General features: G+C 43.3%; 1 protein-coding gene across 3 annotated transcripts in view; it reads right to left on the bottom strand.

Moving 5' to 3' along the window:
* Positions 1–20,829, bottom strand: part of mid2 (midline 2) — a 277,586-nt gene that overhangs the window by 54,905 nt on the left and 201,852 nt on the right. For all 3 annotated transcript variants that reach the window (XM_041195865.1, XM_041195864.1, XM_041195866.1), the window contains exon 3: positions 10,511–10,606. In XM_041195865.1, coding sequence (XP_041051799.1) covers positions 10,511–10,606 — 96 coding nt within the window. The remainder of the gene's footprint in view (positions 1–10,510; positions 10,607–20,829) is intronic.

Genomic DNA, 20,829 nt, shown 5'->3' with positions numbered 1-20,829 from the left:
CTAAAGCCCAGGCAACATAGATCTATTCTACCCTGTCTGTCCTCACAGGGCAGCTATCTTAGAAATCAAATACGAAGAAAAGGTTGAATAAGCCTTTGTTAGAATAGAAGAGTGTGGGTGATTTGATAAAGATGTCTCTATGCAGGGGTCAGACAGGGTAAATAAAAACAACTGTTTCCAGCTATTGATGGATATAGGACCAGGGGATATGGATGCGGGAGAAACATTTTTTAATCTAGAGGGTTGTGAATCATCACTGTAATTTGTGATTGACGCACAAAAGGAGGTCGCCTTGGGATCCAGCCCAGTTTAAAAAATTCATTTATAGGATGTGGGCCTCACTGGTTAGGCCAGCATTTATTGCCCATCCCTAATTGCTCTTGAGAAGGCGATGGTGAGCTGCCTTCTTGAACCAATGGAGTCCACATGGTGTAAGTACACCAGGTGGGAGGGAAGGAGGGAGTTCCAGGATTTTGACCCAGCCACAGTGAAGGAATGGTGAAATATTTCCAACTCAGGATGGTGTGAGGATTGGACAGGAACTTCCAGGTGCTGGTGTTCCCATGTGTGTGCTGCCCTTGTCCTTCTAGATGGTAGAGGTTGTGGTTTTGGAAGGTGCTCCCTAAGGAGCCTTGGTGAGTTCCTGCAGTGTATCTTGTAGATGGTACACACTGCTGCCACTGTGCGTCGGTGGTTAAGGGAGTGAATGTTTGTGGATGGGGTGCCAATCAAGTGGACTGCTATGTCCTGGAGGGTGTCGAGCTTCTTGAGTGTTGTTGGAGCTGCACTCATCCAGGCAAGTGGGGAGTTTTCCATCACACTCCTGACTTGTGCCCTGTAGATGGTGGACAGGTTTTGGGGAGTCAGGAGGTGAGTTACTTGCCACAGGATTCCGAGCCTCTAACCTGCTCTTGTAGGCACAGTATTTATATGGCTAGTCCAGTTCAGTTTCTGGTCAATTGTAACCCCAAGTTGTTATTATGGGGGGATTCAATGATGGCAATGCCGTTGAATGTCAAGGGACGATGCTTAGATTCTCACTTGCTGGAAGTGGTCATTGCCTGACACTTGTGTGGCATGAATGTTACTTGCCACTTGTCAGCCCAAGCCTGGATATTGTCCAGATCTTGCTACATTTGGACATGGGCTGCTTCAGTACCCGAGGAGCTGTGAATGGTGCTGAACATTGTGCAATCATTAGCGAACATCCCCACTTCTGACCTTATGATGGAAGGAAGGTCATTGGTGAAGCAGCTGAAGATGGTTGAGCTGAGGAAACTACCCTGAGGAACTCCTGCAGTGATGTCCTGGAGCTGAGATGGCTGATCTCCAACAACCACAACCATTTTCCTTTGTGCTAGGTATGACTCCAACCAGCAGAGAATTTTCCCTCTGATTCCCATTGACTCCAGTTTTCCTAGGGCTCCTTGATGCCACACTTGGTCAAATGCTGCCTTGATGTCAATGGCAGTCACTTTCACCGCACCTCGGGAGTTCAGCTCTATTGTCTAGGTTTGAATCTAGGCTGTAATGAGGTCAGGAGCTGGAAGATCCTGGCTAAATCCGAACTGGGTGTTAGTGAGGTTATTGCTAAGCAAGTGCTGCTTGATAGCACTGTTGATGATCCCTTCCATCATTTTACTGATGATCGAGAGTAGACTGATGGGGTGGTAATTGGCCGGATTGGTTTTGTCCTGCTTTATGTGTACAGGACACATTTGGGTAATTTTCCACATTGCCAGGTAGACACCAGTCTTGTAGCTGCACTGGAACAGCTTGACTAGGGGTGCAGCAAGTTCTGGAGCACAAGTCTCCAGTACTATTGCCGGAATATTGTCAGGGCCCATAGCCTTTGCAGTATCCAGTGCCTTCAACCCTTTCCTGATATTACGTGGAGTGAATCAAATTGGCTGAAGAATAACATTTGTGATGCTGGGGACCTCTGGAGTAGGCCAAGATGGAACATCCATTTGGCACTTCTGGCTGAAGATTGTTGCAAATGCTTCAGCCTTATCTTTTGCACTGATGTGCTGAGCTCCCCCATCATTGAGGATGGGGATATTTATGCAGCCTCCTCCTCCGGTGTGTTGTTTAATTGTCCACCACCTTTTACAACTGGATATGGCAGGACTGCAGAGCTTAGATCTGATCTGTTGGTTGTGGGATTGCTTAGCTCTGTCTATCACTTGCTGCTTACGCTGTTTGGCAGGCAAGTAGTCCTGTGATGTAGCTTCACCAGGTAAAGGGGAGGGATGTGGTAATCTGAGGTGTAATACACCTTTAAGAAAGTGTGAGCAGATTGACCACTTGACCATGAGGCCCGATAGTTGTGTAGCACGGGCTACCATGTAAATGTTAGTCTAGAGTAGGGTCTGGCTGTAGAATCACACATCATGTTAATGCTCTGTTGTTCGTGTAAATAAATAGTTTGTGCTTAATTTCATATTGGTCTCTACATTTGCAGTATATTGTAATCAACTCACCCTTGACAGATAAGTGTGCAACTGGTTCGTGAGCAAAGCGACCCCATAGTAGAACATAACAACTGGCGATGAGGCAAAACACAACCAGTCAATGGTACCAAGAAAAGCTGCGAAAACTCAACTGAAGTGAATTAGCTGTATTTTGCAGGCTGATTGTAAGTACAGCCCTCATCATACTCGTCGACGTTATCTCCCTCCAGTATGTCACAATTTGGCTGCATTGAACTGTTTGATCAGACCACTGATGACTGGTCACAATATATCGAACGCCTCGCCATTTTCTTTTGGCCAACGACATATCGGGGAGGAGAAGAGGCAGGTGATCTTCTTATTGACATGTGGCAGTAAAACATAAGGCCTAATCCATAGTCTAACAGCACTCAATGCCACAGATTCCAAATGCTTTGATGAGTTGGTGAATCTTGTGAAAAGCCAATTTTAGCCAAAACTCTCAGTACCAACACAATGTTTTAAATTCAATTCAAGGTGTTGCATCCCTGGAGAGACAGTCAGTTGCTATGTAGCAGCCTTAAAACAACTGACATGTTAAGAGACCTGTTAGTGTGTGGGATTAACTAAGATGCCATTCAAAAAAGATTGTTGTCAGAAACAAATTTAGACCTCAGCAAGGCGCTGGAGTTGGCGTTCTCAATAGAGAGCGCAGTCAGGGATTCAGAAGCAATCAAGGGAGCACAAAATGGCGGCGTCCTTCACGTTGGGAGGGAGGCACCAGTTGGAAATGGCACGGCAGCGCAGGGCTCTGTGGAAAGGGGGAAACAGCCACCATTAACAGACCAGCAAAAAGCAATGGTTTAACGGATAAAAACCACATTCATAGTAGCAAAATTGGTAGCAGGGGAGGGTCCAACTTTACTTGGTTGGAACTGGCTTAAAGAATTAAAGTTGGAGTGAACTGAGATTTTTCAACTCAGGATGAAAGAGCTGCAAGAATTATTACAGAAATATGCCCCTGTATTCAGGGAAGAGCTTGGGAAGATTCAAGGACTGTAAGCTAAAATCCACTTGGATCCTGGAGAAACCCTCAGATATTTGAAGGTGAGGCCAGTCCCCTATGCATCACAAGGAGAAAGTTGATGTTGAATTTGACAGGCTGGAAAGGTTGGGAGTCTTACAACCTGTACAATTTTCCGAATGGGCAGCACCCATGGTTCCAGCACTAAAGCCTGACCAGAGTGTGTGAAAATGCAGGGACTACAAGTTGATTGTTAACAAAGTGGCCAAACTTGAGAGGCATCCTATACCAAAAATTGATGAATTGTACTCCAAACTGGAAGGGGGAACCGCATAACGAAAATTGACATGAGCCACACTTACCAGCAAGTTGAGCTAGAAAAGGCTTCTCGGGATCTTGTGACTATCAACACACATGGGGGTTATACCAGAATACCAGGTTACCCTTCAGAGTCTCATTGGTTTGTGCCATTTTCCAACGGACTATGGAAAATTTACTCTAAGGTCTACCCTGTGTAGGGGTTTAGCTCAATGATATCTAGTAAAAGGACAAACTGATCAAGAACACCTGGCTCACTTGGAAGAGATATTGAAGCATTTCTCACAAGCCAGAGTACGTTTGAAAAGGGAAAAATGTATCTTCCAAGTAAAAGAAGTGATTTACCTGGGTCATAGGGATGACTGTCAGGGCCTTCACTCAGTAGAAGACAAGGTGAGAGCTATTTGTGAGGTGCCAGCACCAAAAACCGCCACAGAACTCAAGTCCTGCTTGAGAATGGTTAACTACTATGGTCATTTTCTCTCAAATTTGTCAAAAGTACTTGGCAAGCCCCACAACAACAGGCTTTGATGGCAATAAAGCAGTTACTATGTTCATCGGCCTTGTTGGTACATTTCGACCCAAAGAAAGAATTGATTTTAACTTGCGATGCATCTCCTTACGGAGTAGGGGCAGTACTCTCCTACGGATGGCGGATGGTTCTGAACTACATCTCAAGAACACTCAGTGTGGCAGAATGAAAGTACTCACAAATAGAGAAAGAAGGCTTATCCATTGTATGTGTCATTAAGAAATTCCACCAATACATCCATCATCGCCATTTTACCATCATATCCAATCACATGCCACTACTGGGCTTGTTTGGAGAAGATAAGGCATTATCTTCAATTGCCTCAGATGGATTCAAAGCCGGGCACTGATTCTAGCTGCTTACGAATATACTTTTATCCACCGGCCGGGAAGTAAGATTGCCAATGCCGATGCACTAACCCATTACCCCTGAAGGACAACAATGTGAACGTCCCCATCCCTCAAGAACTTGTCTTGTTAATAAACTTTCCAGATTCGTCACCAGTGAATACCAAACAGATCAGAGAATGGACAGACCACGATCCAGTTTTGTCTCATGTCAGGGAACAAGTCTTGCAGGGATGATTTAAGAGCCAAAGTCAGACAAAAGGAGGCCCTGTTTTAACAGGGGATAGAGTTCACCTGCCAGGATGGCATCTTATTGTGTGGAGCGAGAGTCATTGTGCCTCCCAGAGGAAGACAACCATTATTGATAGAATTGCATAGCATTCACCCCAGTATTTCTAGAATGAAATGTTAACGCGCAGCTACTTATGGTGGTCAGGGATGAACACTGAGAACATAAAAATGGTCAAGAGCTGCATGCAGTGCCAGCAGGTGCAGAAATTGCCTCCTTCTGCTCCACTGCACCCTTGGGAATGACCAGGGAGTAGCTCACAGCAGAACACCCTTTTGATGCCGGGGTCCCTTGATAAGACTTTGAATGCAGTTGAACAAGGGATGCCTCCCCACCCCAGACAGGCAGGTGGGACTTCCACCCGGGGTCCTTGACCTTAAGGAAAGGCCCGCCGCCAGCCTGTCAAGATATCAGCCCTCAACTCTGTCTCTAAAGGATTCCCCACCACCAATATTAGGCACAAGGGTTTGCTTGTTGTGCTCCCCACATGGCAAGCTCCAACTGCTGGGTTAATACCAGCAGTGGTGGGATGAGGCCCTAAGGAGGCCTTAATTGGCCATTTAAGCATCTCAAATGGCAACAGGGCAAGAAGATCATCTGCAGGCCTTTCCACCATAGACTTAATTGGGGTGGAGGTGAGAATGTGGTGGGGTTCACAATAGCAGAAGATTTTGGCCAAGATTAATTTTCACTTGGAAAAATATAAATGAATAACTGACAGCTGGGATGGGTGGCTTTGTTAAAGGCAAATCAATGATTGACCAACTTGATTAAGTTTTTTGATGAAATAATGGAGAAGGTTGATTAAAGCAGTATGTTTAATGCTGTATTTATGGACTTTCAAAAGGCATTTGACAAAGTGTTGTATAATAGACTTGATAGCGAAATTCAGGCCCAAGGGATTAAAGGGTTAGTGGCTACATGGATATGAAATATATGACAGAAAGCAGAGATTAGTAGTCAATGCAAAAGCAGAATGCTACTGGAAATCTGAAATAAAAACTGAACGTGTTGGAAATATTCAGCAAGTCATGGCAGCAGCTGTGGAGAGAAAAATGGAGTTAAAGAGTGGAATTTAATAGAGCCCATCAGAACTGACATGATAACAGGAGGACTGGGAGAATCGGGCAGCAGTATCCACATTCAGATTCCCGAAGTTGGGAAAACTGACTTCAGTTAAGTTGGGGGCAGGAAGGGCTCAACATGGGAATCCCACCCACCAGTGCCAGGGTGTGGGTGAGCGCTGTGATGAGTCTTCAGGGAGGGTGCCTCCAGATTCCTCTTCAGAGATTTCTTTGGGGCTTGATTGGAGGCCCTTGGCCATGGACTCTGTCGGCCTTTTTAGGGCACAATGTTCCTCTTACTTATTGACTCATTCCAAATGGATGGATGCATCCGAGGTGAGGTCACCCACATCTGCCACCACCATAGACAGATTGCATCAGAGTTTTGCAATACACGGTTTACCAGAGATAATAGTGTATGATAATGGAACAGCATTCACCAACGGGAATTCCAAAGATTTACAAATCGCAATGGCATAACACATGTCAAGACCTTGCCATACCACCCTGTGTCCAATGGGTTGGCTGAGAAGGCAGCCCAGGCCTTTAAGGCTGGAATAAAAAAACTAAATGGGGACTCCATAGCGACAAAATTATCACATTTCCTGCTCAGCCATTGGACTATGCCACATATGACCACCAGTGTTGCCCCCACAGAGTTATTAATAAAGAGACGTCTCAGGACACGGATAAGCCTCATAAGGCCAAATTTATTGGGGAGGGTAGAGAGAAGGCAGGGGGCCAGAAAAATGAACACAATTACCACAGTTGTGAAAGAAACTTCACTATAGGAGAAGCTGTTTTCACAAAGAACTTTGGAGATGGGCCCAAATGGCTATCAGGCAAAGTCAGTACAGTGACAGGACCCCTGTCCTACTATATATTGGTTGATAATCAGGAGACATGTAGATCACCTCAGGAAAAGGGAAACAGATCCATAAGTAAAGGTGCATCAAACATTCCCGTTTGGGTCTACACCGCAAGGAGAAGGAACTCCTCTTGCTTTGGAAGGACCTGTAGGACCTGTTGAGCCTGAGAGGGTTGAAGAGGCAAACTTACAGGTTCCTACTAGGGAGCCTTATTGACTGATAACTCCCGAGAGGGAGGCCTCAGGTAAACCATCTGAAGTCGTAGAACTACATCAGTCGACGTATTTGAAAAAGCCTCTTGAGAGGCTAAATTTGCAAATAGTTAATATATTGTAAAATGTACCTTCAAGTAAAGGGGAGGGATGTGGTAATCTGAGGTGTAATACACCTTTAAGAGAGTGTGAGCAGATTGACCACATAACTATAAGACCCAATAGCTGTGTAGCACGGGCTATCACATTACTGTTAGTCTAGAGTAGGGTCTGGTTGGAGGAGCATACATCATGTTAGTGCTCTGTTATTTGTGTAAATAAATAGTATGTGCTTCATTTCATATTGGTCTCTGCATCTGCAGTATATTGTAATAGACTCACCAGCTGACAGATGAGCGTGCAACCAGTTCACAAGCAAAGCGACCTCATAGTAGAACGTAACACATCACAATCTGATTGAATTCAATCTAAGATTCCAGGCATGCATTTACCAATAAAGCCACCATTTCCTGGACAATTATTCATAAGTAAAGAGATTAAGGGATACACTTCAAGCAGTTATATATAGCTCGATGATTTTAAATGGAATTGTGCCTAAGGTGCTGTTTATACAACACCAGTCATCAGCTCCAGATGCATCCAACTGTCTGTGTCCCACAGCCAGGTTATTGTCAGCATTTGCATGAGCATTGATTTTCGGCCTTGCTGAGACTGCACTAGAGCTTGTGATTGAGTTCGTGCCTGCTCTATATATTTCTGGAGACACCAAGGGCAGAATTTTTCGCTCATTGGGTGGGCGCGTGCCCGACCCAAACGAATGTAAAATGACATGTGATATTTCAGTCAGTGGGTGTGCATTGGAGTTGGCAGCGTGCTCCCCGACAATTAAAAGGCTTATTAAGGCCATTAAGAATGTAATTGATTTAAATTTTTTGCTGCTCATCTAACTGTCTGGTTGACAGGAAGGTGAAAAGGCTAAGCGGCTGTTGCATTTTTTGTGAAACCTCATCCATGGGTGGGATGAGGTTTCGGTTTGTCATTAGAAAAAAAAAATTTTCATACTAATTGCTAACATGTCCCTGCTTATGTGACAGAGTCACATGAGGGGACATGTTTTTTAACATTTTAAAATGCTTTATTTTTAATTTTTCATATCTTCATTTCCCTGAGGCAGCTCTGTGCCTCAGGGAGCTTTACCCGCGCACATGCACAAAGTTCCCCGCTCACCCGCCTCCACCACCCCCCCCCCTCCCTACATAGGTAGTGCTGAGCGCTGCAGCATGTGTTTCATGCTGGGCAGGCCTTAATTGGCCCTCCAGCGTGAAATCGTGGTCCGGCCCCGATCGCGGGCAGCAATTGGATTCCCGACCTCTCCCACCTAACCCCGCCTGACGAGAGCAAAATTCTGCCCCAAGTTACCAACAGGGATTACTTTGTTTCTGATCAAGCTGCTTTGTATTCAGCTCAGTAAGGCAGCAGGTCCTCCCTGCAATTAGACGACTGATGGAAAGAGTTTTGTAAAGCAGGAGGAGGGTGTCTCGTAGAGAAGCCAAATAAGGTGCTGTGTCCAGTGTTTATGCAATCTAAAATAAAAATGAATAATGCCCATGACATTTGAAATTTTTAAGCCTGGTCAGGTTTATTGATGAGTGATCCAAGAATAAGTTCTCTAAGTCTTCTGGAAGGGTGACTAAGTCATGCAATGAATTTCATCTTTGAAAAGCAATGCACATGATATTGGAACTGATAGTGTAAAAGTGAGAATTTGGAATTGATGCCTATAAACAGCAAATGCATTCACCTTCACTTTAGTCAGCTTAAGTGAGCATCCTGCTGTAAGTGATAGTGTATCAAACACTGATGTAGCAGGAAGGGGGAAGGAGTTACAGTTAATTTATTGAGTCTTTATTGATAAATCATACTCTAGTTGAATCAATGAAAAGGGAAAGAAAAGACTTCTGTATGGTACTTCATCCCATCACAAGTTTCTAAGGCAATTTGTATTCAGTAAATTATTTTGAAGTGCAGTGAGCTGTTATATAAGCAAGTGTGACAGCCGTTTTGCGGACAGCAAGATCCCACAGGCAGGAGTCAATCTATTTTTGGATGTGGGAGAAATATTGGCCAATGCATCAAGAGAAATCCCTGGTCATCTCCAAAGAGTGTCGTGGAACCTTTAGCATTTGCTTGAACTACAGGATTGGCAGATAGGGTGTTGGTTTAATATTTCATCCAAGGAACAGCCCCCTCATTCAGCAACTGTCAGTATTGTACTGTGGTCTAGAAGGTTAGGATTTCCCGGTCGGCAAACAGGTGGCGGAGCTTGCTCGCCGACGTAAAATGACGTGGGATGATGTTGGGCGGACCTCCCAAATCAGCTGTGTGCCCGCCAATTGAGGCCATTGACAAAGTAGTTAAAGTAATTAATGGACCTGCCCATCCAACCTTAAGGTTGGCTGGCAGCCGGGAGCCCTGGAGGGCTTCAGAAAAAGCGTCAAACTCAACCACGGGAGGGATGAGGTTTCATGTAGGTTTTAAAAATTTAATAAAATTGTCAATGAAAGTGATGGACATGTCCCAACTCATGTGACAGTGTCACATGAGGGGACATGTCAGGGAAATTTATTTCTTCTGTTTTTAAAATTTTTTCAGGCAGCACTTAGCCTCAGGGAGATAAGTGCGCTCTTTCGCACCCTCGGCTCAGGGTATCCCTCCCGTCCGCACAGGAAGCGCATAGCGCTGCCTTGCGGACGTCATGGTGGGCGGGCCTTAAGTGCCTTCAAGAAGTTTTCAGTGCGCGCACCTGCGTGTATGTACAAACCTTCGTGCTTGCCCTCCTCCCGCCCCCACCCAGGCAGCACTCATTGTTGCAGCGCGTGATTCACGCTGGCTGGCCATTAATTGGTTAGCCAGCATGAAATCTATATCAGGGCCCAAATCATGAGCAGCTGTCGACTTTGCAACCGCTCCTGGGCCCGCCCGCCGCGCCTGACGAGATAAAAATCCTGCTCACAGAGTATCAACTTCCAATCATCAGTTAAACTGAGAAGCAATCTCTGAATTTGGCAATCATAGTCCCCTCTATAAATTCACTCAACAAAACACCATTTGTTACAAAAGTATGGGGGGTTCATTCAATCTCCTAGAAACCTCATCAACTTGTTAGCAATAAACCTCTTTTCTTGACAATTTGGGATCTACAGTTAAGTCTTCATTGCCTACCAGAATAAATAACACCCTCCAAGCTAATGAGGAAACAAACCATAAATCAATAATCTATTAAAGGCCAGATTATTACAGTTTTTCAATCTAAAATACTGCTGTTGAGCGTACTGCAATAAAATTCCACAACTCACTTGTTTGCATTAGTTTGTGCCTCAGTGAGGACCGTTAAGTAGCTTGCTAGCATAAGAAGGAACTTACCTCCACCTGTTGGCAGATTTGAATGAGTCTGCCCATCTGTGACTCCAGCTCAGTGTTCCTCTTCACCAGATTTGTAAGGTTAGCCTCCAATGCTTGCTGTGGTGAGACAAGAAATAGTCATGTGAGTTTTCAGCTGCTATGTCCTTCCATATTAGCTTTTTTTTATGCTTATCAAGTTGAAGGGTGTAGGCACACAATTTCTGTCATGTTGAGTTACCATTAAAAAACATGGATCAAATAAAACCTGCAAAATGAATCTACTTTCCGCCCAAGTAATGTAAATTAGCTCAAACTCAGGCGAATGTCCCTCTATCTGCACCAATCTGACATTTCCACATCCACTGATCAACTGTTAATTAGGGTCATGGTATGCAGTGGATTCATGCTCACCAGCAACTGGGTCAAAATGGCCTAAACCCATTTGACATAGGACCATCATAACAGCAGAGAGGGGGAAATCTCAATCCCGTCAATCTGGGCTAGATTCAACAAATGTTCCGACGTTGAAAGGAGATTGCCTGGTCCGTGATCACCCAGTCTATGCACCACTTACATTTAACTTAAACTTCAAATCCAAAGAAGGTAGATGTAGCATGTTAAATCCTAATGCATTATGCCATTAATTTGTTTTTTAGCCATGTAGAGGAACATTTAGAAAATATTTCTTATGCGGCATTAATGACCATCATCTCACGTTTATTCAAATAGTTTATGGAGATTAATTAATGGTGGAGGAAGATTACAGGAATATGTGCCATCTCATGTTAGTGCAGTCACCACACAAATGAATGGCACATTTCTATTTCCTCTAGTATGAATTACATTTTACCTTCTAGCTGTCTGGGGGAATTGAACAACTATACTGAACACAGTAATTTGCTTTTATATCATTGTATTTACATAGGTTTTAAGACCATAATAAACATTTTGACATCTGAATTTGACATCATAGATGTAAAATACCAACCATATGCAGAAAACAGAATGGTGGCAGAACAGAGTGCATCACAAACAAGGGTGCAAAAGTTGGGAATTTGGTGCAGAGGGGATGGAGGTGTAGCTTTTGCTTTCAATACTTGTAGTGGTTCATGTTACATGTAAACATTTAATCTACCTATAACATAAGCAAGATCAAATAATTTGTTAAAAGATTAAAATGTATAAGCTAAGTGTAAATAGAAACATAGAAACAGAGAAACTAGGAGCAGGAGTAGGCCATTCGGCCCTTTGAGCCTGCTCTGCCATTCAATATGATCATGGCTGATCCTCTATCTCAATGCCATATTCTCACAGCAGCAGGACAGAAGGGCCAGGACAAAGCATGGACCTAAGTGGCATACGAGCAATTGAATTAGGAGCAGGAGTAGGCCACTCGGCCTCTTGAGCCTGCTTCGCCATTCAATAAGATCATGGCCTATCGGATTGTAACCTCGGCACCACATTCCCACCAACCCCTGTTAACCTTTCACCCCCTTGCTTATCAAGAATTTATCTACCTGTGCCTTAAAAATGTTCAAAGACTCTGCTTCCATCACCTTTTGAGGGACAGAGTTCCAAAGACTCACGACTTTCAGAGAAAAAAACTTCTCCTCATCTCAGTCTTAATTGGGCGACCTCTTGTTTTTAAACAGTGACCCCTCGTTCTAAATTCTCCCACAAGGGGAAACATTCTTTACACATCCATCCTGTGAAGACCTTACAGGACAGCAAGTTGGTAATTGTCTTTTATTCTCTAAATTAAGAACTTTAGCGAGTAGTCTAATAAATCAAGGTATGGCATTCTAGTTTTGTCAAATGTTTATCCTGTCCCATTTGGGAACTCCAAGACTCCCTGGACAGCCATATGTTCTGTCACCATTCCCTCATCAGCTAGAGCAGCTGAAGCAGTAGCTGGCATCACTGGTCATCTGTAAGGCTGAGGGCTATATGGATAGTACATTCCAGGAGAAGGTCACCTTACAGCCTAAGGGTGTGCAGGAGAGGGGAAATGGGTGACCACCGGACAGTCTAGGTGGTCCAGGCAGGTATTGCAGGAGCCTCTTGTGTGCATCTTGCTCTCTAACTGGGATTAGTTCTGCATTTTGGTGAGGACAATGTACTCTGAGGAGTACAGTCAGAGCCAAGGCCACAACACTGTGGACAACTCAGCTATACAGGAGGGCTGAAGGCAGTGCAGTTCAGGAAAGCAATAATGGTAGAGTATTCAATAGTTAAAGGAACAAATAGGTGTTTCTGCAGCTGCAAACTTGAATCTGGGATGGTATATTTTTCTTGAGGGTCAAAGCTGTCATTGAGTAGCTAAGAACATTCTGAGGGGAGGATGAAAAGCCAGAGGTTATGGTCAGTGTTGGTACCAATGACATAGTAGAGAGAGGTATGAGGACCTGCATGCAGATTTTAGGAAGTTAGGAAAGAAAAGAAATAGCAGGACCTCAATGGTAGTAATCTCCATAGTAATCCTGGTGCCACACACAGCAAGTGCAGAAATAAAATACTGTAGATGGATGTATGGCTGAAGAGATAGTGCCGGAAGATATCAATGGACGGGTGAGGTGGGCGGAAAAGTCGCCACTGGAATTCAATCCAGAGGAGTATGAGGTATTGCAGTTGGAAAGGGCAAACAAAGCCAGGAGATACAGAATAAATAATAGAAAACTGAGAAGTAGAGAGGAACAGAGGAACCTTGGAGTGCATATGCACAGATTCATGATGGTGGCAGGGCTAGTAAATAAGGTGATTAAGAAGGCTTACAGGATACTTTCTTTTATTAGCAGAGGAAAAAGAATAGAGGAGCAATGAAGTTTTCCCAGAGCCATACAGAACACTAGTTTGGTCACAACTACAGTACAGCATACAGTTTTCTCGCCGCATTACAGGAAGGAGGTGATCGCATTAGAAAGGATACAGACCAAGTTTATGAGGATGTTGCTAGGAACAGAGAATTTTAGCTATGAGGATTGGTTGGTGTTGCTTCTTTGGAACAGAAGAGGCCGAGGATAGATTTAGTTGAGATGTATAAAATTATGAGGGCCCTAGATAGTGTGGATGGGAAGGCTCTATTTGCTTAGCAGAGAATTTAGTAAAAAAAAGATTTAAAGTAATTGGCAGAAGGATTAGAGGGGAGTTGAGGAGAATCTTTTTCACCCTGAGGTTGGTGGAGGCCTGGAACTCACTGTCTGAAAGGGGGGTAGAGAGGCAAACCCTTATCACATTTAAAAAGTAATTGGATATGCTGCCAAAGTGTCATAACCTATAGGGCTACACACCAAGAGCTAGAAAATGATATTAGGCTGGATAACTCTTTTTCAGAGTCACAATGGGCCGAATAGCCTCCTTTTGTGTGGCAAATATCCTATGGGCTGCAGAATACACAGAAGGTGGATTCCCTTCACACTTGGCTGGCTCACTCCGCTTTAATTTTTCAGGCGATAGCCCTTTAATTAGTAGGAGGCGGGATTTCCATCTGCCTCCAGGAGGAAGTCCCACCTCATAGAGCTGCCAGCCAATCAGAGGCCAGCAGCTCTATCTCATAACAGGATCAATGGCCACTGCCAGTATTGCAGGAGACCTGGCAGGAAGAGAAGCCCAAACCCAGGTAAATCTGGGATCTCGCCAGGGCCATGTTGGCAGGGGGAAGGGGAGAGAGGACAAGGCAGGACAGTTGTGGGGAGGAAAGTGTGGATGTGGGGAAGCAAAACTGTGGGGTGAGCCCACAATTGGCACAGAGGGCCCAGGAAGGAGGTACTCCTTCTTTCACTGATCAGCAGCCCATAGGGTCAAACTTGCCAGGCTACATGTTAGGCGCAGGCCTCTCCCAGAGCTCATTATGTTGGAGTGGCAGTTGAGGCCCTTAATTGGGAATTAATTGCCCACTTAAGAGCTTCAACTGGGCCAAGGAAGGGCGGCCTACCTGGTGCCTCCCCCGTTACCTGTAACTTGTGGTGGGGGTGAAGGTGGGCAGGCCAGTGCTGAGCACACCGCTGATGGCATTGTACCCTAATTTACATTCCACCCATCTGTTTTCCTGCTCACAGGTGGCTCATAAAATTAAGCCCTATGTTTCTGTGTTTGCTGACACATTTTGAGCAACTACTGAGAGCTCAATATGTAGTGAACTGCATTCTTATACTACACTGTTAATGGGCTAAATTCCTCTTATTAGTTCCAACATTTCAACACTCTTTCATTATTGCGTTGAAGCGTCAGTCTAGATTATGAGCTGGTTTCTTGGTATAGGATCTATACAATTTCTTTATGCACTGAGGATTGTGTACAAACTGACTTTCAGCTTTTAACTTTCTTCAATACTGAGGTGGATTTCCTCACACCAGTAAAGGCACAGATGGAGATAGAGATGCAGTTTATTTTGTGTATAAATTCTGAGTTTAATTCCGATTCACACATTATGGACATAAGTTTGACACAAATAATGACATGGTTCCTACAAATTGATCACGTTACCTCACACATTTCGAATATGACAGAAACAGTGAAAGGACAGTCATTTTGAGTCATTGGGTAACAAAACAGCTGGCATTGGAGATCACCTGGAATGCTGACCTTGCAATATACAGTGTCATGCAGTCCTTACTTAAGCAAAAAATATGATTGGATTGAATGTGATTTAGTAAAAATCAATAAGCACTAGTTTGAGATGCAAACCATGTCTGGTTTGATTTCACCTTTCAAACTCAGTAACATTCAGCCTTGATCCTAATATATAGTAAATATTGTTCTACTTATTTCTTTAAATCTGTTTAGCCATTGTCATACAGGCTAGTCTTGTCATTGGATTAGTACCAGCATGCTAAAGAGAAAATTGCATTTGTAATACCATGCTTTAAAGCTGTGCCAAATATGACACTTATATAATACTCTTCATTAGTCCGAATAGTTCCACCACCAATGACAGACCTGTCAGCACCTCTATAGAGATATATATAACTCAAAAGCATTTCCTCCAGGTACAGCCGAAGTTCAAGATGATATTGTAGAGTTGATTCTTCAAGACCTCACACTCATTGAGTACCTCACACGCCTTAAGTGGGGAACTGGAAAATCTAACCATGAAAATTTCATACCTTGTGCATTGCTGAAACTCTAGTGACAAGCCTGTGGAGATACACTAACTACAGCACAATGCTTCATAGTCTGTAATACCTGAATTACTGACCCCAGTGTAAGTCTGTCTGAGCCCAGTGGAAAACATCAGAGAGACCGATACTCTGGGTCCCCATTGATTTCAGGTTCTTCTAGTCAGCATCTTCTACTCTGGGAGTTCCTGCATCCCCAGCTCAAATGGGAACTGGCTTAACATTGGAAGCTAATGCATCATGACAAGTGAAGCTTACTGTCTTCCAGAAGAATAAGGGTTCCTTTTTACAAAAATTGGACTTTGCAAGTGGCCTAAAAGAGATCTGAGAAACTCTTGCTCTACAACCCACCCCTCCACCTCCTCCCCCTCCCCAAAATTGCAAGCAGATGCTTGATTTATCAGTTATATAGGAAGCTAGAGATATACCTGTAGTACTGTAGCAGTTGATCCCATAAACTTTAGCACCGTAGCCCATAGAATTTTGGGTCAATATATTTATTGACTGAGATTATGCCATCCATTTTCATGGCTGTACCTCAACCCATACAATTTTGAAAGAGCTAGATTTGGGTTGGTGCTACAAGTGCCAAACCATTTTCTTTTGTAGAACCAGCGAGTCAGTTCATTTTGCCAATTTGAAAGTCTTGCATGCCACTGCTGTTTGTTGATATGTCTAATGCTGGGATGTCCCAATTTACATGTGTTAGATGTGATTCAAGGCAGTAACCTACGAAAGATTGTATCCTGTGTTATATTCATTGCCCTCTGTGTTAATTATACAAATTAGAATCTCCCAATACCTCAGCTTATTATCAGGTGAATTCAGCATTTCTTCATTGAGTCATGCTTGAAGTGACTGGTCAGAGATAGCCCTGATTCTTTAATACTGGCTCCTTTGAATCTGGCTCAACATTAAGAGTGTGGAATAATTTCTGAGCCATGCTGTGAAAAATCTCTGAAAAAAAACTATTTAGATTAAGTAATATTCATAAACCCCCAAGCAACACAGTGAATATTCAACATGACAGAGGCTTTTGTTGAGATTCAGCTTACAGCAGACAAAATTCCTCATATATATTGGCTGGAAGAATGTGATGAAATCTCATTTGTAACCTGAAGCTATAAGGATATGTATTTTAACATGAGCCTGAGATAAGCATTTGAATTAAAGTGACTGAAAAAATATTTATATCTTTAATTTTAGTTAACAGGATACTTCATATTTTTCTGAATCTTCTGACCATGTTGCACAGAAAGGATTTAGAAAGTTACTTTAAACTTGTATTTTAAAACCTAGAATGTTCATGCAAGTTAAAAAAGGTGAAGATGTGTGACAGGATAGTTTTGATAATCTTTTAAATGAAAACAATTAAACCAAATCAACAAAATTGGGATAAATCAGGCACAGCCCCTAATTCAGGTCAGCTGTAAAACCAAGGACAAAAAGTTAAAGGAACCTTACAAACTTTAAATCAAAATGTGATTAAAGGCGTCAACAAAACACCCCAGTCCCCGTGGTGCCCACCGAGCACGGAAGGCCTCAAGCGTGTCAGCAGACACCGCGTGCTCCCTCTCCAGGGACATCCGGCAGCGAACGTAGCCGCGGAAGAGGGACAAACAATCGGGCGGGACTCCCATGTCGATCGCCCGCTGCCTGGACCTGTTAATGGCCAACTTGGCCAGGCCCAGGAGCAGGTTCACGAGGAGGTCCTCCTCCTTCCCGACCCCCTTCCGCACTGGGTGCCCATAGATCAGGAGCGTGGGGCTGAAGTGCAAGCAAAACATCAATAAAAGGTTTTTCAAATAAAGGATAGTTTTGATGTTGCATTCCCGATGACCAAAAGTAATTGATCCAATAGACTGCTTCAGGAATCGAAAATTGCCACAAAATGATTGTTATAGGAAGTCCTATTACAATGAATGGGAAAAAAAATGTTACCATACCAGAAGGGTACTAATGTCAAAAAAGCCTGACTACATTGTAACACCCATTTCTTGTTGTCAGAAAGAGGAATATGCTGATGTAATGGTTATGTTATTGAACTAGTAGTTAGATGCTTGCACTAATAATCCAGGGAAAGCAAATTCAAATCCCACCATTGCAGTTAATGACACTTGAATTCTATTAAAAACAAAAAGGAAATTTTAAAAAGTGCTGCTATCAGTGAAAAACTGACCATGAAAGCTATCAGATTGTTATAAAAACCCAACTGTTTATTAATATCCTTTAGGGAAACAAACTTGCTATCATTGTCCATATTAACCTACATGTAAACCAAGTCACACACAAGTGTGATTGATTATAAACTTTTGGAATGACCCAACAAGCCATTCAGTTGCCTCAGGGATGGGTAATAAATGGTGACAATGCCCATATCTGGACAATAAATCTTTTTTTAAAGAACTCTAATATATTGCATATACTTCTTGGAATTATATTTGAGCTGACAAAGGATGTGTTTTCCACTTGACAACCTGTGTTAAGTATAGCACAGGTCAGATCCATAATAAATCCCTCTAGACTCTCCTATACTCGCATAAGGTATATAATTCTTGGCTGCAAAATAAGTTATCCCCTGCTGCATAAATATGGCATCTTCATTCTCCAGATCAGTCAGCCTAATGGCTTGAATAATGTTGCCCAATTAAAAGTCAGTCAGTGGTCATTTGTAGCTAGCCTTTTGCTACAGGGTGACCTAGTGCCTGTTATTAATTGGGTTGAGACTAACATAACTCACAAAGGACTTTCAGAACCAAAGAAAGGAGACTTGTATCTTCAAATTGGATTTCAATGGAATGAAGGTCGCATGAGTTCAATGAGAGCACACAAAATGCTCCACCTGTTTATTGTCCTTGTGGTGAACATTACCCTTATATGATCCTAAAATGGAGCCTCATAGATCCCTCAAGGCATGTAAGTGTTGAAGAGAAGACTCATGAAGCTGATAATGAGTGCTGAAGGTTTCATTACAAACCAGAATTTCCTTTGGGGCTTCTCTAGCTGAAACATCATAACTTTGGTAGAAAGCCTATTTACATCATAGGTTGGACAGCAGAAGCCCTGAAGAAAGGCTGAAGAAATAGGGAATCTTTGGCCTTGAGAAAATGCAACTAAGAAGGAATCTTATGGAAGTAGATCTCTTGTCTTATTAAAAAATCCCGATGTCTATGTATGCTTTCTGCGCTCAAAACCTTACAGCCCATTGTCACATTCTTGTCATGTGTGTGTTAAAATGTTACCGTTACAAGTATATTTGTCCATATTTATAATGGAAAATATTATTGTAGTGCTTGACTTCTATATTAATTGAATGTTCCAATTGAAAGAATGTAAATACTTTAAGAAATATCATTTAAATTGCACTTTTGTCAACTTCAGCAGGTCCCAAAGTACTTCACAGCCAACAAATACTTCTGGATTGCAGTTACTGTGGGAATGTAGAAAAACATGCAATTTGCAAAAAGCAAGGTCCCACAAAGAGCAATGTGATAAATAAGCAGATAATCTATTATAGTGAAAGTGATTGAGAGATAAATGTTGCCCATGAAAGATAATAAATTATCTTGCCCTTTTTGGAATATTGCTATGGGAACTTATAGGTCCTGAAAGAGGAGGCAATGGTCTGAATTTTTCCACAGACATGGGACCCCAATGTTGCAATGAAAACCTGGTACCGTGCCCAGACTTACAGGCAGTGGGACCGGCTCAGCAATTTTACTGCTGGAAGCCTCCTAATTAGCTGCCTGCTTCCAATTAAGAATGGTGGATGGGCTCAGGGTGACTAACGCTTATGAACTAAAATAAGAGCCACTTCAACTGAGGGATTTATGGTGGGGTGCTGGTGAACATAAGAGTGGGAGTGGGGTCCCTGCTGGTAACCATATGGGCAGGGGCTTGGTCCCCCAAAACCTGCCCTAGAAATAACAGACAATGGTGGCCCTTAGGGGATGCAGGCCAAACAATCCCTTAAAATATGGGACAGTTGGCCATCCTGGGTGGGCTCCAGATGTTGCTGGCCCAATCACAGGGCTGACAGCTCTGATGCCTCAGTAGCACCACCTGGTTGCTACTGAGGAATACAGGAGACCTCAGGAGGTCGACCAGGTCAGCTCAAAAAAAAATTAAAGGTTCAGAGGGCCGAGGGTTGAGGGAAAACCCTCTGTGGAGATGCTGGGGCTGTGTGGGTGCCTTCTTATCTTGCGGTCTCCTTCTTTAGGCCATTGTGCCTCTGGCTACAAAGGACCCCCTCCTTCGTTGCTGCAGGTAGGCCACCTCCATTGAGCTGTTGGCCTCCCCATGTGGAGGAAGTTGCCCCGCCACACTGGCAAAATGCTGGCAGCCCCCTAAAATGATCCTTAATTGAGTCTTGGCTGCCTGCCTCCTTGGAGCAGGTAGCCAATCTGCATCTTGTCTCGCGACTGGGAAAATCCCAGGTGGGGCGACCACATTGGGCAGCCATCCTGAGGTGGCTCCCTGATATTTTACTTGAACCTCCTGCCTTCATTCCCGCCACCTGGGGGTTGGTAAAATTCAGGCCAATGCCTTGATTTAATGTCTCGTCTGAAGATGCAACTCTGACAGTAGTGGATCTCACTGGAATTGGTAAACACTGCGTTCTAACCTCTCAAACTAGTGCAAAGCTCCCATTTGCGAGCATACATAAGCATGTATAAGTCAGCAATTTAAAACAAAAAATAAATGTATAAAACACCTTTATTCATGGACTCAGATCCTTGAGGCCTAGCCATGGATAAATCAAAGCATCTGAGAGATTCTATTCTAAATGGGCAGGCATTGTAGCAATTTCTGCCAGCCGATCATGAACATGTATCAGCTCTGAGACTTGAGAAGCCAACACGGTAAGGCAGACAGTGTAATGTAAATTCTAATTAGCCATTCCATTTTAACTTCTCAGTGTTATTATCATTCCCCAATGATATAATTCAAACATGAGGCATTTAGAATGGTGCATTATGCTCAACAGTTTATACCTCCAACAGATCAGTGCACCTAATGCCTTGAACTATCACTAGTTGGTCTTGAAGTTGGTCTCTTCTCTGCCAAACGTATCAAATAATAACCATGATACAAACCCCCCGGAGCAGCATGAAAGCTGCTACCAATTAGGAGAGAGATAGAGTCAGATTCTAAGATCAAAGGAAAATTATATTATAGAATCCTGAAAGTATTCAAATTTACTTTTCTGCAGAGTTGCTTACGTAG

This window comes from Carcharodon carcharias, chromosome 9, assembly GCF_017639515.1.
Source record: "Carcharodon carcharias isolate sCarCar2 chromosome 9, sCarCar2.pri, whole genome shotgun sequence".
Classification (NCBI taxonomy): domain Eukaryota; kingdom Metazoa; phylum Chordata; class Chondrichthyes; order Lamniformes; family Lamnidae; genus Carcharodon; species Carcharodon carcharias.
This window is presented reverse-complemented; position numbering and strand designations above follow the sequence as displayed.